Genomic DNA, 27,892 nt, shown 5'->3' on the forward strand with positions numbered 1-27,892 from the left:
CCAAAAAGCTATTAAGTGATAAAGAGCCTTGCTTAGATGATGCAAGCCTCAAAGGGTGAAGCAACACTTGATCCTGAGACTTCTTCATGTACACATTGAAAATGCCCTATCACAGATGACCCCTGATAAGGGGGAACCTGTGTGGAGACCCTCTAAAATTGTGAGAGGTCAACTCACAATCCTCAACTGAAAGTGGACTGATTTTTAGCTCCAGTTTGGTTTTACCTCTAACTACTACGCTAGCTAAGCCCTCCTAACTGTTAAATTTGCCTCACCACTTCTATGAACCAAGTCCTTTCCTATGGACATTACCTTGATTTGATTCTGATAGCATCCCTTCAGGATAGGTAGGAAGATGATCACCTTGTTATTTTATACAGGAGGAAGTGAAGGGTTCAGTGAATTTATAACTTGAAGCCAGGCGTAGGTCTCCTGTCACAACCCACTTCCTTGCCTGTGATGCTAACTACTCTAGGAATGTGCCTGCCAGGAGTACCATACTGGATTTACCAGCCAGAGTTACAGACAACAGACATCTGAGTGACTTAAATGGGAAAGGAATTTATTAGGGAAAGAACAGATGGCTCACTGAACCCCAGGAAGACTGGGGAACCAAGCTCAGAAGCCAGGAAGGAAATTCTGCTGAAGGTCAGTCTGTTAAGGATGCTGTTCTTGAGGTCATTATCACAGGTCACTGACAGCCCAGCCACACTCCTGGGGGAGCGTGAAAACATCTCACTCTCTCTCCATGTGTCTTACACCTCAGTGTGGTGGTTCCGAGTTCCCGGCAGGCATATCTGCCTGGGCACCCTACTCAAGCTGTGTCCCCCCACCTTTCTAGCAGGGACAAGACTGTGCCTCCTTCCAGTCTTAGATTGTCCCCAAAGAAGAAGGATATTTGCACACAGCAGCTAAATGATAAGTGTCCATTAGGGATCATGTGGCTCACTGAATTCTGTATGAGGAGTAGTTTGGATCTAAGATCTTGAGATTCATAATAGTTTCTTAAACAGGAGAAAGGATTCCTGGAAAGAGGCCTCCTTTGGGAAGGGCCTGGGCCGGCATGTGGGCATCTGGCAGCGCCCTCCTAGCTCTGCTTATCTGAGCATGCCGACAAGCGATTCAAGCAGGGACAGGCTATGGACTCTGCCAATGTCTGTGGACCGTGAATAATATTTCTAATGGTGATTTTCTGTTTCTAGCACACTGTGTCCCACAGTAATTAAAAATATCTTCCTGAGATTAAGGGACTTACAAACCAATGTACCTTATCTGAGAAGTCTGTGTTGCTCTATGAAACAGCTACAAACACCTTCTAATAAATGAAGAATCATCAGTTCTTTTCTATTGAATCCACATTTTGGTCTTTGAGAAAAATGAGGATCACCTCCAATGGAGTATGGCCTCCAGTTCTACTATTGGTTGAGACAGAAAATATATAAGGAAAATATATGTATAAAAATATGAAAAATATATTGTCTTAGCCTGAATAAGACAGTGCCACAGATTAGAAATATAGTGGTAAATATGATGGGTTTCCCAGGTGGCTCAGTGGTAAAGAATCAGCCTGCCAATGCAGGAGCCGCAGGAGATGCAGGTTCAATTCCTGGGTGGGAAAAGATCCCCTGGAGGACGAAATGGCAACCCACTCCAGGATTTTTACCTGGGAGAGCCCATGGGCAGAGAAGTCTGATGGGCTACAGTCCATGGGGTTGCAACGACTGAGCACCTGGGCACGCACATGATGAATATGATGGGTCCCCATCTTTACCCTCCTGGAGTTTGCAATGTTGAGTTCTGAATGTGCTACCAAAGGGGCACACACACAGGGGACCTGCTGTAAACCAGGGGACCAGGGATATGTCTCTAAAGAAATGATATCTTACCTTGGCCTTGAAAGATGTAGAACAGACAGCCAGACCAAGGGGCTGGGCAAGGAAGAAAACATGAAATGGAAGAATAGCCTGTCCACTGGCCCAGGAGACAGGGAGAGTGCAGTGTGTGAGGTGATTCAGATACAGTGAGAGAGGGAATTCAGAGAGGGTGAGATTAGTGATGCAGGAGGCACCTTCTAAGGTCTCAAGAGGGAATGAAGATGAAAGAGCAGCAGCAGCCTGTGGAAAGGGTTTAAGCAGAGTGTTCTGGCCTCCAATTTCCACATGAAAATTATCTGTATGGGTGGGGGCAGCTATTCCCCACGCCAACATGCCATTTCTTGACACCAGCTAAGTGAAAGTTGCTTAGTCATCTCTGACTCTTTGAGACCCCACGGACTAGACAGTCCATGGAATTCTTCAGGCCAGAATACTGGAATGGGTAGCCTTTCCCTTCTCCAGGGGCTCCTCCCAACCCAGGGATCGAATCCAGGTCTCCCACATTGCAGCCGGATTCTTGACCAGTTGAACCACAAGGGAAGCCCAAGAATCCTGGAGTGGGTAGCCTATCCCTTCTCCAGCGGATCTTCCCAACCCAGGAATCGAACCGGGGTCTCCTGGGTTGCAAGCAGATTCTTTACCAACTAAGCCACCAGGGAGGCCCAGCTAAGTGTCCTGTTAATTAAACTCAACTCTGACCCTAGAGGTAGCATCAGATTCCACAGGCTAAAGGCTCAGCCCCATAAGGCTGCCCCCAGCCCCACCCCACTACTTCAGAAACAAGTCGCAAGTCCAAGTTGTCACCTGTGCTTCTGACCACCTGGTGGGTCACCTATATGTTGGCATTTCCAACGACCTCTTCCTTGGGCTCAGTAAATAGAGCAGTTCATGGAAGTCAGAGAAACATTCTACTTAGAGGTCACCAGTTTGTTATAAAAGGATATAGCTCAGGAAAAGCCTGATGGAGGAGATGCACAGGACAAGCCGTGGGGGAAGCGCAGGGTTTCCATGCTCTCTCCAGGGATGACACTCCCCACGTCCCCACGTGTTCAACGACCCGGAAGCTCTCCACACTGTCTCATTTCATGGAGGCCCCATTCATAGGCATAACTGATTAAATCTTTGCCCATAGGTGACTGAACTCAGTTTCCAGCTCCTGTCCTCTCCCATTAGGTCTTGGGCTGGTGGAGGGGGAGAGGAGGAGGAGGGAAGACTGAATGTTCTTACAGGGTTGGTTCTCCCAGCAACCAGCCTCCATCCCTCGTGGAGTCATTAACACAACAAAGGACACCTTTGTCTTTCTGTCATCACTTTGGAAAATTCCAGGGGTTTTACGAGCTCTGAACCAGAAACAGGAACAAAGACCAAATGTATATTTCTCATAATAAATCTTAGTGTCACACAGGGAAACTGCATGATTAGAGTTGATAGAGTTTCTGAGGTTGGTGTGAAAGGTAAAAAAAAAAAAAAAAACAACTAACTTAGAAATCAGGCAGACCTAGTATCCAGTCCTAGCTTCACCTTTTACTCACCTTGTGATTTTGATCAAGTTATTTAAACTTTCTGAGTCTCAGAGTTTCAGAATTTTATCCCATAGGATAATGGAAATTGGACTAGTTTGAAGTACCCACCATCTAGAAAGTACACAATAAATCTCTTTTACCTCTTCTTCCTTCTTACAGTAAAGTCAAAGTCATTTCTCCAGCGTTGACCACAAGGGGCCTGCTGAATTAATCTCTTGGGAGAATCCAGGAAAGATTTCCAGGAAAGTTAATACTGGGTTGTACTTTGAAGACAGAATTAGTCATTTGAGGAGAACAGCTATGTATTTCCAGTTACAAGCAACCCCGGCCGTGGTTATGCTGAGGGCTTCTGCTGCTATGCCCAGGCCGCATCCTCCCTAGGCTGATCGCTCTACCCAATATCATCTCCTCAGCACAGTTTTCTAGGTGCGAGTGTGCGAAGTCCCTTCAGTCATGTCCAACTCTTTGTGACCCTATGGACCATAGCCCACCAGCCAGGCTTCCCTGTCCAGGATTCTCCAGCAAGAATACCTGAGTGGGCTGCCGTGCCCTCCTCCAGGGGATCTTCTCCACCCAGGGATCAAAACCTTGTCTCCAGCATCTACCTGCATTGACAGGCAGGTTCTTTACCACTAGCACCACCTGGGAAGCCCAGTTGTCTAGGTGGAAAGGCTCTAAAACTTTGTGAGCTTTATCAAGTTTATCACTTAGGACACTAATTTCCTTATCTGTCAAATGGGGATGATAATACCTCTCAGCCTTATTGTGAGCGTCAATGAAGTATTTAAGCCATTGACGCAGTGCCTAATGAGTACAAATCATTCATTTATGCATTCATGCAATAGCAGTTTCTTCACCAGCCATTATATGTAAGGCACTATTGTAAGTGTTAGACATATAAAAGAAAGGAAGGAAGGAAGGTAGAGAGAGGAGAGAGAGAGAGAGGAAAGAAGGAGGGGAGAGGTAGGAAGGGAAGAAAGAAAAGAAAGAAAATCGCTGCCTCACAGTGCTTCTTATATTCTAGTGGGAAAACCTTTTTTTTTTTAAGTAGCGGATAATGAAATTATATAATCTGTCAGGACATGATAGTGCAATGAAAACCAATAAAGCAATGTAAGGTGAATTTGAGGTGCTGGGAGAGGAGTTAAATGTTTTAAATAAGGTAGTCAGAGTGGACCACACCGAGGAAGTGACATTTTAGCAAAGAATGAAGGAAAGGAGAGTGGGCCAGGCCGACCTCTGGGACGTGGGAGGAGATCTGCCTTTTGTATTTGAGGAATTCACTCTGGTGGGACCAGGAGGAAGAGAAGGAAAGTGGGAGATTGGGACAGAGCGGTAACCGGTGAGTCACAGACAGCACAGCCTCATCGGCCCCCGTAAGGCTTTGCTTTCCTCTGAGGGAAGGAAGCGCCGTGGGGGTTGTCAGCAGAGGGACAGGACGTTATCTCACTCACACTGTGAGACGATCACCGGCCGCCATGTTGACAGCAGACTGTCAAGGGACAAAGATGGAAGCAGGAGGCCAGCTGGGACTCGGCCTGAATGATGGAGGTGGGGCAGCTGTGGTCCAAGTGGAGGAGGTGAGGAATGATTCTGGATGTGTTTAGAAGGGACAGTTAACAGATTTCCTAAAAGCTTGGGTGTGGAGAAAGCTTCCTTTGTCTTCCTAAAAGGGAAAGGAAGATGTGAAGGATGACTTCAAGGTTTTCTACCTGAAAAAGCACACAAGAAGAAATACTGTTTGTTGAGACAGAGATGCTCTGACAGGTGGAGCAGGTAACAAAAGTAGACAGACTGAGTCCTGGTGTGGCCAGGTCCTCCTTGGGGAGAAAAGGAAGAAGCAGCAAAGGGAACAAAAAGGAAAAACCAGTAAGGTAGGAGGAAATCCAGTAGGACCCCAGGAGCTAAATATTTCCAGAGGCTGGGATCACTGTCAAATGTTGCTGGTGAGTCATGTTAAGATGGGGCTGCTGAATTTAATAACTTATGGATCAAATGAAAAAGCAGTTTCTGTAGTGTAATAGGGTGAGAAACTGAAGCAGATTTCATAATGAAAGGAGAGAAATTGATGACAATGAGTACAGGTATCTCCTTTGAGTTGTGCTAAAAGGGGGAGTAAAATAGGATGGTCACTAGAGGGTAGAGTTTTTTTGGTTTTATAACAGCAATTTTTTTTTTAATTTTAAAATCATACTTTTACTACATTTTGAGGCCAACATACCCTGATACCAAAACATTGCAAGAAAATTGTAGGCAACAATCTCATGATTAATTAATCATGACGTGAAAGGCAAAGCAGAAAGGGAAAGATATACCTGACTGAATGCAGAGTTCTAAAGAATACTAAGGAATGATAAGAAAGCCGCCTTAAGTGAACAATGCAAAGAAATAGAAGAAAACAATACAATGGGAAAGATTAGAGATCTCTTTAAGAAAATTAGAGATACCAAGGGAACATTTCATGCAAAGGTGGGCACAATTAAGGACAGAAACAGTAAGGACCTAACAAAAGCAGAAGAGGTTAAGAACAGATGGGAAGAATACACAGAAGAGCTCTATAAAAAAGGTCTTAATGACCCGGATAACCACAATGGTGTGATCACTCACCTAGAGCCAGATATCCTGAAGTGTGAAGTCAAGTGGGTCTTAGGAAGCATTACTATGAACAAAGCTAGTGAAGGTGATGGAATTCTACCTGTTTATAATGCTAAAAGATGATGCTGTTAAAGTACTGCACTCAATATGCCAGCAAATTTGCCAGAAAACAGCAGTGGCCACAGGACTGGAAAAGGTCAGTTTTCATTCCAATCCCAAAGAAGGGCAATGCCAAAGAATATTCAAACTACCACACAATTGCACTCAATGTTAGCAAGACAATGTTCAAAATCCTTCAAGCTGGGTTTCAACAGTTCATGAACCGAGAACATCCATATGTATGAGCTGGTTTTAGAAAAGGCAGAGAAACCAGAGATCAAATTGTCAACATCCATTGGATTACAGAAAAATTTCCAAAAAAAAAAATCTACTTCTGCTTCATTGACTACTCTAAAGCCTTTGACTGAATGAATCATAACAGACTGTGGAAAATTCTTAAAGAGAAGGGAATACCAGGCCACCTTACCTGCCTCCTGAGAAATCTGTATGCATGTCAAGCAGCAACAGTTAGAACCAGACATGGAACAACATACTGGTTCCAAATTGGGAAAAGAGTACGTCAAGGCTCTATATGGTCACCCTGCTTATTTAGCTTATATGCAGAGTACTTCATGCGAAATGCTAGCCTGGATGACTCACAAGCTGGAATAAGATTGCCAGGAGAAATATCAATAACCTCAGATATGCAGATGACACCACTCTAATGGCAGAAAGCAGAGAGGAACTAAAGAGCCTCTTGATGAAGGTGAAAGAGGAGAGTGGAAAAGCTGGCTTAAAACTCAACATTCAAAAAACTAAAATCATGGCATCTGGTCCCATCACCTCATGGCAAATAGATAAAAAGTGGAAGCAGTGACAGACTTTATTTTGGGGGGCTCTAAAATCACTACTGACAATGACCACAGCCATGAAATAAAAAGACACTTGCTCCATGGAAGAAAAGCTATGACAAACCTACAAAGCATATTAAAAACCAGAGACATCACTTTGCCAACAAAGGTCTGTACAGTCAAAGCTATGGTTTTTCCAGTAGTCATGTATGGATGTGAGAGTTGGACCATAAAGAAGGTTGAGTGCCAAAGAATTGATGCTTTTGAATCGTGATGCTCAAGAAGACCCCTGAGAGTCCCTTGGACAGCAAGGAGATCAAAACCAGTCAATCTTAAAGGAAATCAACCCTGAATATTCATTGTAAGGACTGATGCTGAAGCTAAAGCTCTAATACTTTGACCACCTGATGTGAAGAACTGACTCATTAGAAAAAACCCTGATGCTGGGAAAGATTGAGAGCAAGAGGAGAAGGGGGTGACAGAAGATGAGTTGGTTGGATGGCATCCTCAACTCAATGGACATGAGTTTGAGCAAACTCTGGGATAGTGAAGGACAGGGAAGCCTGGCATGCTGCAGTCCTTGAGGTGGAAAGAGTGCAACATGACTGAGCAACCGAACAATAAAAGGCTCAGTTGTTTACTTATAAAGTGGAGATCACAATAATTATCTTCCTTGTAGAGTTCTTATAAGAATTAAATGATATAGATGCAAAAATCTTTACCAAAATATAAGCAAACCAAATCCATATGTATATAGATTATTATGGTCACAACCAAGTTGTGATTTTTCTTCCTAGGAGTGAGAGGTTTAGTTTAATATTTAAAATCAATTATCTAGCAGATACAAACTATTATATATAAAATAGATAAACAACAAGGTCCTACTGTATAGCACAGGGAACTATATTCTATATCCTGTAATAAACCAGAATGGAAAAAAATGTGTAAAAGAATATATATATTCTGAATCACATTGCTATACACCAGAAACCAACCCAACCCTGTAAATCAATTATACTTCAAGAAAATGTTTTTGACCAATTATTGTAATTGACTGTATTAATAAAGGAAATAAATTCTAAAAATCTTACAATCATCTCAATACATACCAAAAAAATCATTGAATAATTTTTTCTTAATTGGAGGCCAATTATAATAGTATTTATAACAATAGCTATTTATACATGCCAAAAAAAATCATTCAATAAATTTTTCTTAATTGGAGGGTCATTATAACAGTTGATAGAAATGATCTAATAGAGGGGAGAAAACTGGTGTTTTATTTATCAGTTCACCTAAATATATATATACACACACACACACATACATATATATATTTACATATATTTAGAGAAAGAAGGAAGGAAGAGAAGAGGTAGAAAACGCTTCATTTACTTGACTGAAATTCTTATGTTTTAATTCTGTGATTCATTCAGTATCTCCTATTGGCCCATTTTATTTATTGCTATATTCCCAGAGCAGGAACAGGGCCTGGCACTTCATGGACTGAGGAGCCTGGTAGGCTACAGTCCATGGGGTCACAAAGAGTCGGACACGACTGAGCAACTTCACTTTCACTTTCAGTTAATGACAGTATGACCGTCAAGCGCCCCGCTGGGTGATGTAAGGAAGAGAAAGGTACATAAGGAGCTGATCCCACCTGCATGGAGCAGTAACCCAGCGAAGAGACAGGGCATGAACGTGGTTATATGTGTGGCCAGTGTGACGGAAAGGAGCAATCACACTGTTTGTTTCCATCTTCTCATCCTGCTATGTTGTTACTTAAATCAATCATGTTAAGTTCCTTGATATCACCTTGTCTTCTTTATCATCACCACCACTCCCACCTGACCACGATGATCGCGCTAAGTGACTGACATCCGAGAGGAGTCTGTGAGCACCCCGTCAGCAGCACTCCGCCCATCATGGGCCCCCTCTCTCGACCACCCCAAAATTCCCCAGCGAGGCTTTGGCCCTTGCTTCCTAACTTCCGCCCAGGTTCTGAGCAACTGCAGGATTTGAAGCAGAAGAAATCGTGGATCATGAGGCGTGAACTCCGTTGTTGGTGTGCAGGTCTGCGTGTGACTCGTGAGGGTGATGAAAAGGGCAGGAGAAGCACATGCCGGGCAGAAATAGGACCCACGTGAAGACCATGATATGCCCAGCTTTAGGAACACAGCGTTAAATAGAGGGGTCCCTGCTCTCCAGGTCCTCAGGTCGAATGGAGGTCAGAGCAAGGAGGATGGAGGCAAATCCTTAAATAAGACCATATTAAGGGACATAAGGAACCTGGACAGTATATAGTGGAAATGAAGAAACTCTTGGGCCAGAAAAAGGAATAAAGCCAGACCGATGCTACTGCAGCTCCAGGATATAAAATTGTTCAACCTGTAGAAAGTCCTCTCACATATTGCCCCCATGGAAATTCCTACTTTAAAGCAAATCGGGTTGGGAGGGGTGGGGACTCATGCTCTGAAATTATGTCTAAAAACTGAAGGCAGACAATTTCTGAAACCAGAATTCCGAACATATAGTAGATGCTGAGAACATGTTTTTAGTTAAAATATTTTTTAATATCAGAAAGGAAGGAATAAAAGTTTACGTTTGAAACCATGTGATTATCATTTGTAAATGACAATTTTAGAAAGACATTTTAATTATTAAGATCAAACTGCAGGTAGAGAAGTGAGGATAGAGACTGGCTTGGTGAAAACTAACCAGGCAGTGTGCCTGAGATGATCACCAGGTGAACTAGTTAATCTAGTTAAGAGCTTCGAGAGTTCAGAGGAGAGAGAATTTTAAGTATGGAGGAAGGTGAAGGAAAGGGTTGACAGAAAGCCTTTAAGTAGGACTCAAATACAAGAAGGGCAGGCCTCCCACCTCCTTCCAAACCTGTCTCCCCACAATTCTTCAGTGACATCCTGTGTTCTCCTTTTGGTCTTGATTTGTTTTCATGAGTATTTTTCCCAACAGATTCTGAGTTTTCTTGAGGATAGATGTGTAGGGTCTAATCCAGGGCTTCACACTCAGAGGTGTTTGTGAGTGATGAATACCTTAGCAAATGAAATAACTTGAACAAATCTCCCCTAAAGGAAAGGGAAAGCCTTTAACTGTTTACTTCCAATTTTTCACTGAAATGCTCTGATAATATTTTTAAATTGCCTCTGCCCATATGATCCAACATATCACCTCAGTTTTCTAGTTGCAATGCAGTCTGAGAGAGAGAAAACCAAGACGCAAAGCTTACAAGAGAAATGACTGAGGTGTGGATGGGTACATGGTATCCCAAGGGTAGCATTTTCTTTCCCAGAAGAAGCTCTTTCTAGACTGCATACTTGCTGTCAAGACCCACTTGCACATCAGCAAACTAGTAAATCAGAAAATACCCACTTTTCCAGCCCCCAAGCCCACATAAGTATCTGCTCCTGGAGAAATAACCTCTAAGGATTCTTGTCATTGGGAACATCGACTCTGTTGTCCTCAGAGACTTACAAGGCAAACCACTCTGAAAACCAGAGAAGTGAAATAGTGCATCCAAAGTGACACAATTAAATGGAAACCTGGACATTGACCTACTCTTTTCTTGTAATTTTTTTCCCAGTTACTGTATTTTCACATGCTGTGGCCTACAAACCTAGTACTCCAGGATACAACAAATAGCACCTTCAGAATCTGAATCAGAAGCCTGATTCTTCAGTCTGAATCATGTTTACTGTGTTACACACAAAATGTTTAGGTAACCCGCCTGTCAATGCAGGAGACGTAAGAGACCTGGGTTCGATCCCTGGGTAGGGAAGATGCTCTGGGAGAGGAAATGGCAACCCACTCCAGTCTTCTTGCCTGGAGAATCCCATGGACAGAGGAGACTGGCAGGCTACAGTCCATTAGGTTGCAAGGACTAGGACATGACTGAAGCAATTTAACACACATCCTTAATCTATAGTACTATATGAGGACAAGGATAATAAGTCATTGTTTCTGAATAGTATTTTCTGATTTACAGAGCAATTTATGTTTTAATTTTCAAAGCAACCTTGAGACAGACAAGAAACACACCATTATCTGTAATACCCACTTTTCACAAAGAAACCAAGCCACAGAGAAGTTAAATGGTACCTCCAAAGTCATAACATTAAATGAAACCTGGTAATTTAGCTGCTCTCATCTTATTCATTCTCCCAGTTATTTTCATACACTGTGGCATCCAAACCGAGTGTTCCCAGATACAATGAAAACATTACCACTGTGGTTATTCTCCAAGAATCCACAAGATGGCAGTAAAAGATAGATATTGCATACACTTGCAGTCACCAGTGGTATCTGGCCTGTTGAGTTTTTGTACTGTTGTACCTATTAAAACTGATTGTTATCCTAATGCTAGAGTTTTAAAATGTGATTCAGAGGACTTCCCTGGTAGTCCAGTGGTTAAGGTTCTGCCCTTTCATTTCAGGGTGCACAGGTTCAACCCCTGGTCAGGGAACTAAGATCCCACATGCTACACAATGGCCTGTATGTGTATATATATATATATATATACATATATCCCCTGGAGGAGGAAATGGCAACCCACTCTGGTGGTCTTGCCTGGAGAATCCCATGGACAGAGGAGCCCTGGGGACTGCAGTCCACGGGGGTCTCAGAGTCAGACACAACGGAAGCGACTTAGCACAGCACATGGCATGTATATAATATATACATATAATTCATAGAATAAAAGTGAATTAATATGTTCAAGCAAAATGTGTGACTTCATTGCTGTTTTTTTCCTCTCTTTTTTTTTCTTATGAGAGTCCCATTTTTTAAAGACACAAAGTGCTAAGAATCAGCCAGGAACACTAACCACCAAACAAGACTGCTTGAGAACAGCTGAAAATGAAAAATGTTGCTCCTCCCTGAACATAGACTAATCGATGATTCTCTTGCTTGAAGGAAAGGAAAAGAAGGGTCAGTGAAGGGCCAATAGTTAATCTTCCATATAATTTAATTGCTTGTTATTTCTCTCTGTTCAAAATCTACCCTGAAGGAAAACATTCCTAATCGACCTTGTTGAATGATGCCGTGATTCAAGCTACAAAATATTTATCTCCTATATCGCTAATAGGCATAGTTTAGGGCAACAGAAGCTGCCCTAAACTATGACCATTTTTTTCATGTATTTTTATTATTCTACTCAGAGACTTGTGATAGAATTCAGGAGGCTGGAAACTACATTTTACTTTCATTTTTTAGAATCTGCTTCCACGTTCAATACATATGGATATGAGTTAGTTGTCCCAGAATTGCAAGCCTCACAGAAAAGCACACTTTCTGTATTAAGCATAAATGACATCGAGTGTTTACCAGCATCTCCTTTGTATAGTAGACAGTACACCTCAGTTCAAAAAGATGGCAGTGAGTTCACATCAGACCTGAAGCATTTTAAAACGGGCATCAGCTATCTCTGGTGTTAAGTCCTTTAGGAACTCTCCCACGCTGCACAGATTTCTCATTTTCCTCCGCTCCTGACTTCTTTCATCTCTGATTACCTTCCAATTCATGGTCATTTCTCACTAAAAACGCAGCTGTCATTTTTGCTCGATTGTAAGAGACTCTCCGTTCACTTCATTGTATTTTCTAATCTCATTTTTTTCCCCTGAGAAAAATTCTGATTGCAATCTATTAAGATAATAGGTTTTTCATTCCCTTACACCAATATCTACTTAAAACTTCTATTAGGAAATGAGATATCCCAGTCTGTTCATTTATCCATCCTTCCCCGAGGTCTTCAGGTTCTGCATTCCCTTGCTATGCAGGATGTAGTGATGACGAAGTCATTTGTCATGTCCTCAAGATACATGCAGTCTAGAAGAAATGAGTAGGTCCACCCAGAGTGATACAGAAGAAAAGTACAGAGAGACACAGGTGTTCAGAGAAGAGGCTAACCCTGACCCTCTTGTGAGGATGTAATCAGGGGAGGACTCATGCTCTCCTCAGAAATGAGCTGACCTCCCAGACTCTCCCCAGAAGTCCAAGATAAACCATCTTTTCATTAGGCCTCAAGGGAAGAGTATGAAGTCCAATGCAGAAGTAAAAACTAGGGATGCTCATGAATTCTAACTAACTGGAGTCAATAAGATAGGAGATTCAGGAGACCCATCAGGCCTCTGATCAAGGCTGAGGCATTTGAGCCTTGGACCCATAAAGGGAGAAGCAAACAGTTCCCATCTCCTTCCCTGAAGGAGATGCAGGTGGACACGGGTTCAGTCCCTGGACTGAGAAGATTCCCTGGAGGAGGAAATGGCAACCCACTCCAGTATTCTTGTCTGGGAGATCCCCTGGACAGAGGCGCCTGGTGGGCTGCAGTCCACGGGCTGCAGAAGGACACAGCTGAGCGCAGCATGCCCCCTCACAGTCCTGCAAGGTGAAAGGGCGGACGCTCGTGGTGTCTGAGGACCCTTCCAGCTCCAACAGTCTAGGCGTGTGTGTTTGAGAGAACTTTGGGATACTAAGAAGAAGCACCGAAGGTTCCAAACATTTCATTTAGGACTAATTACTAAATATTTCCCTTTAATAAAAGTTTTTAAAAACTAAAAATTGAAGGCATGCATTCGTGTTTTTTCAGTCTGTTTGATTATAATTTACTTATCAGAATAAAGTCAAAATTCTTCCATATAGCTTTTTTTTTTAGCTTGTGCAGCCTCATCTCTTAAAACCCCCTTCTTCGCATCATCTATTCTCCGCTCCTCACCCGCTTCTCCTAAATAGGTCGTTTCTATTCATCCTTTCCCCGAGTCAGGAAGATCCCTCTGGAGAAGGGAATGCTGCCCACTCCAGTACTGTCTGGGAAAGTTCCACGGACAGATGAGCCTGGTAAGGCTACAGTCCACAGGGTCACAGAGAGTCAGACGCGACTGAGCGATCAAACACACACATTCATTCTTTAGATCGCATCCACTTGTTACACTCTCTGAACACCCTCTTTCAAAATCGCTCTCAACACACACAGAGATGCCCCCAGGTTAGGTACCCACCTGAATAGACTCACAGACCCAGCACTTCCCCCGTCACAACACATAGCACTCTAATTTGTTAACAATACATTTAAGGCTCCATTTTTCTCACTAGATTGTAAGCCAGGACAATGTCTGTCTTGCTTTCCTGACACATAATAGATATCCTATAAATATTTCATGAGCGAATGAATAAAATCAATTAAGTCAGTAGGCTCTGAGTGAAGACCTAGTAAAATACTCCGTGACACTGTATATCCACGTTGCCCTGGATGATGTTGGAAACTGTCCTTACAGATTGACTCTTTAAGCATTACGGCTGACGGGAATGTGGGTAACCTAACAGGGTTTGAAGAATGTTTTAAGACTAACATCTTCAAAATAAAGGAGTAATAATTATGTCTTTCATATAACAGGGGCTTCCCTGTTGGCTCAGATGGTTAAAGAATCTGCCAGCAATGCGGAAGACCCGGGTTCATATAACATGACCCCTGGGTTCACACAAAAACCACTATAGGGCAATGAAAGCCAACTTGAGACATCTTTTAATGGAAAGAAGAATAGTAAAAATGTTCTTCTTGGTAAAATCTGAACAGATGATCTTATGTTTGGGATAGTGAAAGGAACTGTAGGCTATAGTTTCTGTGATTATGGGTTGAGCAGTTATAATTACCTTTCCCATGTGGTCTTAAAACCTAGATTATCTGTGATCATAACATCACTTTACATTTTATGCATTATCTCATTTGAACCTCCCACAATATTGTTGTTGTTTAGTCGCTAAGTCATATGTGACTCTTCGCAACCCCGTGGGCTGTAGCCTTTCAGGCTCCTCTGTCCATGGGATTTCCCACAACATTAGCAGGGAATACATTCTTTTCCCATTTTCCAATGAAAGAAAAAAAAAAAAAAAAACTGAGGTTCAAGAGGTATTAATGTAGTAAGTAGCCATAAGGAACAAAATTACTGGCACAAACCGTGTAAACACTTGTTGACTGCTTATATTTACCACACATACAAAATTCCTTGCTAAGGCAGACAATCTGGGAGAATACAGTTCCCAAAATTAATTGCACCAATTTAGAATGGAGACATAAGGCAGTAGCTTCTTAGCAGATCTTATGGTTCTAGGTGACCACAAGGTACCATCTGATGATGATGTCAGAATATGTACCTAGAACCTATTTACAGAAATATGCTGCTGGGGCCTAGAAAGGGGACAAGCTTCTGACCTTCACACTGGTTAGGCCCTTCCTAGGGCTATATGGACCATTCCAGTTGCTGCATTTTTCAAATCAAGAAACAAAAGATTAGGACTAATGTACAAGATATATTAGAAAGTTAAGGAGAAATTAGGATGTCCTGAAGTGAGTATGAGAACAAGGGAGATGGGGTTAGCTATAGTAATGCTTATTTGCTTTGAAGTCAGAAAATGTGGATATGACTTGGCATTCACACTGAAAACTAATCATTCTAGGGACCTCGGTTGGTTTATTATGTATATCAAATATGGAAGCCACCATGGGTTTGTAAAAGGCTCGCTCTACGATTCACTTGCTGTAGAAGAAGCCTCTCCCTCTCTTAGTCTGAGCCGATGGGAGGAGTCCTTTCTGAAGGCCAGGTGAGGGCCTGGGGCGGTCCCTGGGTGGCAGGCGTGGCCTTGCACAGTCGCAGGGGAGGGAGATGCTGGGCTTTCAGAGCTTTCTCCAGTCTCCTCCTCCACGTCTTGTGTAAGCAGACATGAGATGGGTTCAGGAGTTCTAAGGGCCAGCTTAAAGTGGGCACCGTGGGGCTTTTCTTCACCTGAGGATGGCTTAGTGTCCCCTGCAGGAGGCAGGCATCTCGCTGCTCTTCACCCCTGTCACCGCATGTCGCTGCTCTTCACCCCTGTCACCTGTGAACTTATGATGAATTTCGCTTCCAAGAAGATCATTCTTCACAATAGGATATAGGAAGCAGATTGGTTGGCATGGCCTCTGCTATCACCATGTTTTAGAAGATGTGGATGATGAACTTGCCTCTGTGTATGTTGATGAAGGCAAATTGAATGATGAAACACCAGATCTTGAACATGGCAGGACTTTTATGAAAATGCCAAATGCTGTTTGCAGGAAAGGTTATCTTGTCACTGCAAACTCCAACTTAGTGATTATCATAGCAGGTACACAGCAGGAAGGAGGAGAAACACACCTTAATTTAATCCACTGAAATGTGACTATCTTTGATGTTTTAACATATTATCCAATACAATCCCCATGGCTGGCAAACTGATTATTGTTTCTAATCTAATGGATATCTCATGTAGCCTGGAAGTTGAATGAATTTCCCAAAAGTCGTGTTATTGGAAGTGGCCATAATCTGGACACTGCTCATTTCCCTTCTTGGTTGGGCAGAAGTTTGGTATCCACTCTGAAAGCTGTTATGGGTGGATCCTTGGAAAATGTGGAGACTCAAGTGTTCCTGTGTGGAGTGGAGTGAGCATTGCTGATGATCCTCAGAAGGATCTGAACTCGGATATAAAAACTGATAAAGATCATGAGCAGTGGGGAAACATCCACAAAGAAGTGATTGTTGATGCCTATGAGGTTACTGAAATGAAAGGCAATACAGCTGACCTTTGAACCACACAGGTTTGAACTTTGCCAGTCTGCTTAGGCGCAGATTTTTTTTCTATAGGAAGTACTATGGTACTAGACTATCTGTGCTCGATTGGTTAAATTCCTGAGTGCAAAACAATGAATACAGAGGAACCACACGTAGGAAGGACCTAGCTATTGGTTATGGGTGGATTTTTCAACTTTACAGAGGGCCGGGGCCCCTAACACCTCCCTCACCCAGTTCGAGAGTTAACTACTTCTTGGGCCACTGGCGCATCTGTAGCTGATTTAACACAAAGTCTTTTAACACAAAGTATTTTGGAGACTCTTGAGTACACCCAGGGACTTCCCTGGCAGTTCAGTGCTTAAGACTCCATGCTTCCACTGCAGGTAGTGGGGTTCCATCCCTGGTCAGGGAACTAAAATCCTGCATGCTGTGTGTTGCAGCCAATGAGGAAAAAGGAAAAAAAAAAAAAGTACATCCAGTTTCCACAAATTAAGGACTTCTATAGAGTAAATGAAGAAATATTCCTCAGTGTTCCTTGTACCATGGGAGAAAATAATATTACAGACCTTATACAGAACCTTGACAAGATTCATTGAGGGGGGAAAAAAGTGCAGAAATACTTCGGGAAATTCAGAAAGAGGTCAAGCTTTAAAGTTTCTTAAAGCTACCATCCTGGAGTTATTGAAGAAGAGAGAGTAGGTATGGGACTATATATGTTAAACCTATAAATAAACTTTAAACCCTAAGAATTGGAAAGAGGAAAGTGGGCAGAGTGACTCCATTTATTTAGCCCTCCAGCTCTTTTATTTAGCATCCAGATGTCAGATGATACTTATTTTTTACAATCCGAAGTGATTGCGCCAAACAAGGTGTTTTTGGTTCCTACAACATATCGGTACTTGTCTTATATATATACATATGTAGTTGCCATTTGGTTCAAAAGAATCTATGATGTAGGTGTTTATTGTGTTATAAAAATTCTTATTTTAAGCTGGAAAAAAAGTTCTAATTCCTTTAAATACATACTAATTATATTGCTCTGGCTGACTTACACCTATGTTTATTTATATACTATTTTTAAAAGTTATAACTACTTCTATAAGGTTAAAATAAAGTACATACACAAAGGGGAAAAAGTGGATCTGGATCCTGACTCTAGACTTATAATTGTGAACTTGGGCAATTGACTTCTCTGCCTCCGTTTCCTCAGCCACAAAACAATGACCATGTCTATTTATAGGGGTGTTAGAAGAAAGAGTCAAAATAATGCACGTACGTTTGGTGTCACATTTGGCACAAGGAAGGATTTAATAAATGCTTGCCCTTTGTTGTTGTTGTGCTGTTAAACCATTTGCAAGGCCTTTCTGTAGAAATGAATGCAGACTTACTTGTCTTGCCCCAGAAAATGTATCAGAACCCAGAGAGCCACTAGCTAAAAGCAAGGGTTCGTGAATCTGACAGGTTACTTTTCAAATCCAGTTTCTACCACATAATGCCTAACTAATCTTCAACGAATTACTTAGCCTCACTGAGTCTCCATTTTCTCGTGTTATGAAGCATTTACGGCAGCCTTGCACTGTAGTGGGCAGAGCAACAAGGTGTCATTTCACTCCCTTGTAGTTAGTCAGCAGGGGACAGCTAGCCATCTACACGGCTTGAGAGAGAGCATACCTGCAGAGGGGGAGATTTTTTTTTTTTTTTTTTTACTAAATCTCAAAGGACACTATCAAGTGCATTTGTTTCTACCCTTGAAAATGTCAGAAATAAAATTTGTTCTCACATTCGAGTTGTCTTCATCTGGCTTGTCATAAGCTGGTCCTCAAGTGGCCATTCATTCAAAACGATTTCCCCTAGAAGAGCATTTGGCCTTTAAAAGTTGACTAGGTTCCTTTATTTCTTGAAGAGCAAAAAAAAAAAAAAAAAGCAAGGAAAAATGTTGGCTTTGGAGACAGAGAGATATCTGAACTTGGCTTTACTTGCTAACTAGCTCTGAGAACTTTGGACAATTACTTGGCCTTCTTGAACTAAATGTCCTCTGCAAAATAGAGCAGGCTTGTATGTCAAAGAATTGTTAGGGGGCTTAAGTGCGCCAGGGTGTAGGCACCCAGCCTGGTGCCTGACACAGAGATGGTCCTGCCTTCTGGGCAGTAGCCCCAGCGATCCTAGTGCCCACGGCTCTCTGAGCCGGCCTCGAACGCTGGCCTTCTGATGGTCATCCCGTCTTAACCCAGGGACGGTGCCCCTGCTGGCTGAAAGCTGACCTCTGGGCCATCCCACACACTTTTAGTCCATGAGCTCTCCCCCCACACCCTGTGTGTACCTGGGATTCTAGTGTCCCCATGCTCTTTCAGTGAACCCTCAGTGAAAATCTACCCTTCTGGGAAGAAATCAGATGCACCAGTTCACCTTAAAGTTGAATACCATGAAAAAGGCAAAGTGTCATCCCAACTACATTGAGATTTTAATAGGATTTAAAAGCTTAAAACTAGAGCACTGACTCTCAAATGGTGGAATTACAGGATTTGCAATATTCCCCATGAGAAAAGAATTTCAGAAACGCAGCAGAGACCTTCATCACCTGAGTCCATTTTTACATTTAAAGGGTGACTACATGAGGCTGTGATCTCTCTGACAGCAAACGCAAGTCTTATTTTTATTGATTCCAGTACGTGGTGCAGCCTCTGGCAGGTTATAGGTATTCAATAAATGTAGACTAGATGGTCTTAAGGCCATGTTGGATATATTAAAATATTTCCTAGCCCACACCACTGCTCCTAGATACAAATATAAAACCATTCATCAAACACTTGGGAGGAGGGAATTGGAAGAAATAGAAGTACTTTTCTTTAATGTTGAGGAGAGAGGGTGTAAATTCCCTTTACTTACAAGGGGGGATTTCAGAGAAGAAGAAGGATTTTTGAATGGAGCTTCCTATAAGGCCAGGGTGGCAGGATCATCCCCATGGCTCCTGAGAAGATAGAGTATTCCCAGCAGACAGCACAGAGAAAAGTTCAAAAGCTGCTAGTAGTGATGACAACACTGGGAGCACTTGTCTGAGTAGCTAGTTTTGGAAACCTGTACCCCAGTGTACATTTCCCTTTCTGCATTTCAGTTTCCTTTGAACATTTCAAACACTTCTTCTCCCACATCCCCTCTCACACTTCTCCTACGCACTCCCGATCCTCCATCTCTCCCACATATGTAGCAAAACAAAACAAAAAAAAAAGGGGGATCTCTTTCTCTGTGATACTAATTTCCTCTAATCTTTGCTCAGTCATGTATCACAGTCAGAACAAGTTTCAACTCATGAGTTGACAATCTTAACGTCACTCGCTTAAAAAAGTCAAAGATTTGCTCTTTTGCTTAATATCCAACAAGAAATATGGATTTTAAACATACCTTCCCCCACTGCCTGAGGCTTAAATTTCCACAAAATCGAGCTCAAATTTGAACATTTTAAAACTATTCTGGGAAGAAAAAAAAAAGGAGATTTATTTTACTATTTCTTCCTTAATGTAAAAGCAAATAACATGAATTTTACTGCTTGAATGCATTTAACCAGGAAATAACAGGACTTCCCCAATGGTGCAAGTGGTAAAGAATCTGCCTGCAATGCAGGAGACGCAGGAGATGTGGGTTCAATCCCTGGGTCAAGAAGATCCCCTGGAGAAGGAAATGGCAACCCACTCCAGTATTCTTGCCTGGAAAATCCCATGGAGAGAAGAGCCTGGAGGGCTATAGTCCACGGGGTCAAAAGGAGTCAGACATGACTGAGCACACATGCAGAGTCTAACCCAAAAGAGCCCAAGGTTCAAATTTTACATGCCATTCACATTAAAAAGTTCAAAACTGAAATGTGCTTTTAGTGGTATCAGTAGTGGTATTAGGTTGAAACATCGGACTTCCCAGATGGCGCTAGTGGTAAAGAACCCACCTGCTAATGCAGGAGACATAAAGAGATGCGGGTTCAATCCCTGGGTGGGGAAGAACCCCTGGAGGAGGGCATGGCAACCCACCCCAGTATTCTTGCCTGAAGGATCCCATGGACAGTAGAGTCTGGTGGGCTGCAGTTCACAGGGCCTCAAAGAGTCAGACAGGACTGAAGCAACTTAGTGTGCATGCATACAAAATTACCATTTTTGTAGGTCAAGTCAAATATTGGCAATTTTGTATGGTTTAAATTAATACGGATTCATATTTCTCTAGTACCCACAGAACCCTCACAGATATCTTGGTCCTACAACTCTTGGGCAGAGGTTAAGTCCATAGATGATAGTTTGTAAAGTGTCTTTAGAGGGTTCACATCAACAAAGTCACCTCTGTTGGTTTACTCTTAAAAAGGATGTTTCATGTCAAGCTGGCTTTAGAAAAGGCAGAGGAACCAGAGATCAAATTGCCAACATCCCTCGGATCATCGAAAAAGCAAGAAGAGTTCCAGAAAAACATCTATTTCTGCTTTATTGACTATGCCAAAGCCTTTGACTGTGTGGATCATGACAAACTGTGGAAAATTCTTAAAGAGATGGGACTACCAGACCACCTGACCTGCATCCTGAGAAACCTGTATGCAGGTCAGGAAGCAACAATTAGAACTGGACATGGAACAACAGACTGGTTTCAAATAGGAAAAGGAGGACATCAAGGCTGTATATTGTCACCCTACTTATTTAACTTATATGCAGAGTACATCATGAGAAATGCTGGGCTGGATGAAGCACAAGCTGGAATCAAGATTGCTGGGAGAAATATCAATAACCTCAGATATGCAGATGACACCACCCTTATGGCAGAAAGTGAAGAAGAACTAAAGAGCCTCTTGATGAAAGTGAAAGAGGAGAGTGCAAAAGTTGGCTTAAAGCTCAACATTCAGAAAACTAAGATCATGGCATCCGGTCCCATAACTTCATGGGAAATAGATGGGGAAACAGTGGATGACTTAATTTTTCTGGGCTCCAAAATCACTGCAGATGGTGATTGCAGCCATGAAATTAAAAGACACTTACTCCTTGGAAGGAAAGTTATAACCAACCTAGACAGCATATTAAAAAGCAGAGACATTACTTTGCCAACAAAGGTCTGTCTAGTCAAGGCTACGATTTTCCAGTGGTCATGTATGGATGTGAGAATTGGACTATAAAGAAAGCTGAGTGCAGAAAAATTGATGCTTTTGAACTGTGGTGTTGGAGAAGACTCTTGAGAGTCCCCTGGACTGTAAGGAGATCCAACCAGTCCATCCTAAAGGAGATCAGTCCTGGGTATTCATTGGAAGGACTGATGTTGAGGCTGAAACTCCAATACTTTGGTCACCTGATGTGAAGAGCTGACTCATTGGAAAAGACTCTTATGCGGGGAAAGATTGAGAGCAGAAGGAGAAGGGGACAACAGAGGATGAGATGGTTGGATGGCATCACCGACTCAATGGACATGGGTTTGGGTGGACTCCAGGAGTTGATGATGGACAGGGAGGCCTGGCGTGCTGCGGTTCATGGGGTCACAAAGAGTTGGACATGACTGAGCTACTGAACTGAACTGAACATGTTAAACAGAGCAGGTATATTTTCTGGCTTCCCAAATTAAAAGTAGTAGCCATCATCCATTCAGTAGGTTTTTCTATGCATCATTATCCAACCAATATGATTCTGCAACTCTTTTGAAGAAAATATCCCTATCACTCTGTAGATGTGAAAAATGGAGTCTCAGAGCACGTCACCTGCCCAGGATCACACAGCAGGTAAGGGACAGTGCCAAAATTCCAGGCCTAAATCTGCTAGCAAAGCCCAGACTCCTTCCCCTGTTACACTGCTCCCACTGATATGGGAAGCAATGAAGGGAGGAAGGGAGGAAAGAAACAAAGGAAGGAAGGAAGGAAAACAGTTCTTCAGAATGAAATGCAATTATCATCAGCACTTAATAGTATGGATACATGGAGATTTCTTTGCATGGAAATTTTAACTTTCTACAGTTAGGCCTTTGAGATGAAACCTGATACAGTAAGAGATCTTCTTATAAACCCTGAGTGCCTCAGGAACAGAGGTTGTATCTAAATAATCTTGGTATCTGTGGGCTGTGGCATAGGACCTGAAACATAGTAAGTCCCAAATAAGTGCTTCAAGAATGAATGTTTGAATGAGTAAATAAATGAATGACTTTTATAATGGAGGGAGGCAGAATAGGTACATAGCTCTTTGAAGAATCAAATGTCTTACTATATATATATATATATATTTTTTTTTTAAATCACATGATAGAGTCACAGAGTCATAACTCTGAATGGGACTTCATGGGCTCCCTTGCATAATATTTTTTTGTTTGTTTAATGAATGAAGGAACTAAAGCACAAAATTCGAAAGCTAATTAGTGAAGAAGCTAGAGCCACATCCACTAAGTATTCTTGAAAATATACTTATCCCTGGATAATGCCACCTATTGGGACATAAAAACACTAATCTAAAATAGTGAATTATCCTAACCCCATCCATGAACCGAGAACTTCCAGATGTACAAGCTGGATTTAGAAAAGGCAGAGGAACCAGAGATCAAATTGCCAAGATCCACTGGATCATAGAAAAAGCAAGAGAATTCAAAAAAACATCTAATTCTGCATCACTGACTACACTAAATACTTTGCCTGTGTGGATCACAACAAATTGGAAAATTCTTAAAGAGATACCAGACCACCTTACTTGTCTCCTAAGAAATCTGTATGCAGGCCAAGAAGCAACAGTTAGAAGCAAACATGGAACAATGGACTGGTTCAAAATTGGGAACGGAGTACGTCAAGGCTATGTATTGTCACCCTGCTTACTACTTATATCCAGAGTACATCATGTGAAATGCCAGGCTGAATGAAGCACAAGCTGGAATCTAGATTGCCAGGAGAAATATCACCAACCTCAGTTATGCAGATGATACCACTCTAGTGGCAGAAAATGAAGAGGAACTAAAGACACTCTCAACGAAGGTTGAAAGAAGAGAGTGAAAAAAGTTGGTTTAAAACTCAACATTCAAAAAACTAAGATCATGGCATCCAGCTCTATTGCTTCATGGCAAATAAATGGGAGAAAAGTGGAAACAGCAACAGGCTATATTTCCTTGGGCTCCAAAATCACTGTAGACAATGACTGCAGCCATGAAATGAAAAGATGCTTACTCCTTGGAAGAAAAAGCTATGACAAACCTAGACAGTGTATTAAAAATCAGAGACATCACTTTGCCGACAAAGATCCATTTAGTCAAAGCTATGGTTTCTCTAGTAGTCATGTACAGATGTGAGAGTTGGACCATAAAGAAGGCTGAACACTGAAGAATTGATGCTTTTGAATTATGGTGCTGGAGAAGACTCCAGAGAGTTCCCTGGACAGCAAGGAGATCAAACCAGTCAATCCTAAAGGAAATCAACCCTGAACATTCATCAGAAGGTTCACTCATGAACATTCATGCTGAAGCTCCAATACTTTGGCCACCTAATGTGAAGAAGTGACTCATTGCGAAAGACCCTAATCCTGGGAAACATTGAGGGCAGGAGGAGAAGGGGGTGACAGAGGATGAGATGGTTCAATGGCATCACTGACCCAATGAACATGAGTCTGAGCAAACTCCAGTAGATAGCAGAGGACAGGGAAGCCTGGCATGCTGTAGCCCATGGGCCCCTGAAGAGGAGGACATGACTTAACAACTGAACAACAAGTTATATTTTGATACACTGGATATATATGCAAATATACATACATTCTGTGAATATGGATATACTGGATATATTCACATATACCCATATGTGAATATGGATATGAGTGTATATGGATATACACATATAAATAATTGCAGAACAATTATAAAAGTTAACCAATTTATTTTTCCCACATAGCAATTAATAAAGATCAAGATGAGGCAGGAATTTTTAGATGGTGGAAAGCCAAACACAAGCTTTTTGTTTTGAGAACCCCACCCGTCTACTAATCCTAAAGTGGATTAATACTACAGAAAGGAAACTTACATGGCCAGACACCCACAGGCCAGCAAAAAAGAAACCAAGAACATTACTTTTCATACATACAAGAGACACTTTTACATACATTATCCTGAAAAAACATGTTGTACAATTACACATACTTTTTCTTAGTGATTTATCATTTTTGCACATTTATTTTATCTCCTATTCATTGGGGGGAAAAAAAACACACCTTTTTCCTAGTTTACCTCACTTTCTTGTTATACCTGACTGAAGAGAAGCAATATTTAGAACTGACGTATTCCCTGCAAATAGGTGGCAAGCTTGTGTAATCTGATCTAATATTCATGGTTTTCTATCAGTCATTTCACGTCTCCAATGTGACTTTTCCCCAAGTGCTTCTGTCAGCCCTGTATTTTGTATCTGAGGGTCATACTAAAATCACATCAGTGCAGTGATGTTTTCACACTTATAAGAGGGAATGAGTTGTTGGCAAAGGATGGGTAAGAAATGAAGGTTGCCACAGAGGTGATGTAAACCTTGAACTATACACATGCTCAGAAGCTTAGAGTTAAGCTGCTGATGACTGGCTGGTGCTAGTAAGGAACAAGGAGAAAAATGAGAAGGAAAACTTGGGGTCTAAAACATTCAGTATGTAACGACAATTTTAAGGAGTATGAGCTTTCGATCAGTTCCTTGATATACAGTAGGGCTGTACATTAGACAAGAACAAGTGGGTTTTTTAAAAATGTTTTACAGCAGCTCCATAGCCTTATAAAGCCTAGGGAGCTTCCCCAGAAACCCAATTCAGAAAAACCCTAACTTCAGGCTTGTCTTTGACTTAAGAGTCACAGAATGTGAAATATAAGCAAGACAGCCTGATATGACATTTCAAAATAGGAGCAAAGAATTTCATTTCAGCTTGAGAGCGAGCTCCTCTGGTTTGCCTCTATTTGACAGCTAACTCAATGTTTCGGTAGTATTAATTTGGGGAATTAGAAAACTTTTTATTTTTTATTAGCATAATTATAGGGCTCTGGAAGAAGCAAGTCAGTTTGGACTTCGAATGGGCAACCAATTCCAGAAAGTCTGCGTTAGGTGGCAAACACGCTAAGTCGTAGGCTGTGCTTCCAACAGAGCAGGAGAAATCAACAAGAGAGAAGAGAAAAAAAGGATGTAGTGAGAAAACCGATCGGTCAGAGGGAGGGGGTAGGAGAAAGGCGAGAGAGACGGGCGGCGGGAAGAGGGAGGAGAGCCGCAGAGGAAAGGTAAGGAAGCGGGAGGCAGCGGGGAGGCGGCCACGGATGCAGCTGCTCAGAGGTGAGGAGAGGATCCCCGAGGTGAGACCCCGCGCGGGGCGGAAGGATGGCGGAGGGAGGAGGGCAAGAGAGCGGAGATCCCGGGGAGCCCGCCTTGCGGAGCGCGGATGTGGTCACTTTTCCAGGTGGCTAGGTGTTGGGCCAAAGAGAAAACTGCAACCGAAAGCTGCACGCAAGACTAAACGGTAAAGGAAAACGAGAGAGGGGAAGGAGATTTTAAAGAACATGGAGTCCCATGCTTGGGTTGCACTGAACGCCCAGCGCCAAGAACAGCAGGGGGTAGTTGGGGTGTTATTACTCGGATGCGGGCGGCTGTCAGGGCGGTGGATGAAGTCTGAGAGTTCGGGTTTCAGGCAGCTCCAGCGCCGCCTCTCCTCCTCCCGCCTCCCACACCCCTTACTGACTTAATCACAGGATGTGGCCGAGCCTGCAGCCCGCCTTTCAGGGAACCAGCCCAAGTGTAGAGAGAAGTATAGAGTGATGTACGGTCCAAGGAGGGGGGTGAGCGGGAGGGTGGGCCCCGGCGCTGAATCTGGCCACAGGAAACACGAAAGGCTTTGACATTGATTAGGTGCTGGGGGGGGGGGTGGGGGGAGGTTGAGCTCTCTGTAATGCCCAAAGTGAGGGAGTTACTGGGTGCAGGGGTTGGGGGGATACACTGAATAATTGGGGCTGAAAGGAGCAGTCCCTGGAAATCAGGACTGTGAGCGCATGCTTGGAGGGGGTGCTTTAAGACAACGGAAAGGCAGAGTGGCCCACGGTTGAGGACAGGCCCTTGCAGGAGCTGGGGGAGCTGTTAGAAGGCTCCTTTGGCGCCTTGTGGTGTAAGGGATGGGGAGGGGGGCGTCCCCTGGGCGCCCCTGGCGGAGGTGCTTGTCAGAAAGCGTCAGCTGCAGCCTGAGCGCAGGGGAGAAAGCAGGTAGTCTGTGTTTATCATGGGCTGGAGTTCTTATCCCAGCCCGGCTGGCTTGAAAGCTTTTCATCTACCTGTGCCTCAGTTTCTTCGTGGTAAAAGTTAAGCTCAGCGAAGGTCTTGGGAGGACGTGCAATAACAAGCCCAGCGCAATACCCACTTGCTCAATATTCCGTTATCAGTATTCTCTTTATTAGTAAACTCCCACATCTACATTTCTGGTATAAGGAAAGTCCGTTTCACTGGGTTTCTTCCCTCTTTAGTCCTTCTCTCTTTCCTGTCTCATCTCTTGATTCTTTTTCCCTCCTTCCCTTTATTAACTGAGCATTTACTTTGTGCTAGGAACTGCACCATGGCAGTGAAACCCGATTTCTTGAGTTTTTTTCTTCTTCCCTCTAACTATGGGAGTGTGGCTTTTCAGCTTTGTTCACATCCAGAGCTCCAGCAACTAACCATGGAAACTCAGACTTCACTTGGGAGTTGTTTTCTGTCGGGAGCTGCGTTCTGTGCGCTAAATTGGGAGGGCTGGAAGGAGGGAATTGGTTAGTAATTAGAAAAGATTTAAAGGACTGAAAATACCTCCCTGACTGTGTAAATGGAAAATTTTCTGATACTTAAAATATTCACTTGGGATTGACGGTAAAAGACTCCATGCAGCCTTGGCTAATTTCTGAGGCTCTGATGTATGCTTGAAGGAACAAAGGAAGTGAAGAAAGAGGTAATTCCAGAAGTCGGTCCCCTCACTCTTTTGATTTTATGCAGTTTGTCTTTTTCAAAGAGTTTTGAGCTGACTCTGTTGCTTCTTCTAGTTCTCCAGATGAAGAAACTTTGTAATGAAATCACTGCCTCAGAATTAAGGCTCTATTTTGTGTGGTCCAGCTAGCACTTCCGCATTCAAGACAGCAGCTCCAGGGACTTCCCTGATGGTCCAGGGGTTAGGACTCCCTGCTTCCACTGCAGGGGGCACAGGTTCAATCCCTGTTAGAGAACTTAAGATTGTGCATGCTGCTGCCGCTAAAAATAGTATAACAAAACAAAAAAAAATCACATCGCAGCTCCAGCTGAGAAAATTCCACCCTTTAGGGAAAGCTGACCGCCTCCTTGTCAGGGTCCTGCATGTCTCCTCCACTCATTCTCATCACTTCCTTTTCTAGTTTGTTTTCTTTTCATTACTAGCCACTGGAATTGGCCACCAAATTTTTTGGTAAGCTGGTTAAGAATGCTTCTTTTTTTTTTT

The 27,892-nt window shown here is 42.7% G+C and overlaps 1 protein-coding gene and 1 pseudogene across 27 annotated transcripts in view; both read left to right on the forward strand.

The window, feature by feature from the left end:
* DLG2 (discs large MAGUK scaffold protein 2) overlaps positions 1-27,892 on the forward strand; it is a 2,233,668-nt gene that overhangs the window by 1,843,664 nt on the left and 362,112 nt on the right. The window contains exon 1 of one of the 27 annotated variants that reach the window (XM_070457205.1): positions 25,673-25,763. The exons of the other annotated variants lie outside the window; for them this stretch is intronic. Within the exon in view, the coding sequence (XP_070313306.1) occupies positions 25,728-25,763 (36 nt within the window). The 5' untranslated portion in view covers positions 25,673-25,727. Of the gene's footprint in view, positions 1-25,672; positions 25,764-27,892 lie in introns of those variants that run through there. 27 annotated transcript variants of the gene reach the window in all.
* LOC139031830 (L-lactate dehydrogenase A-like 6B) lies at positions 15,740-17,313 on the forward strand (annotated as a pseudogene).

Source organism: Odocoileus virginianus, chromosome 28 (genome assembly GCF_023699985.2).
Source record: "Odocoileus virginianus isolate 20LAN1187 ecotype Illinois chromosome 28, Ovbor_1.2, whole genome shotgun sequence".
Classification (NCBI taxonomy): Eukaryota; Metazoa; Chordata; class Mammalia; order Artiodactyla; family Cervidae; genus Odocoileus; species Odocoileus virginianus.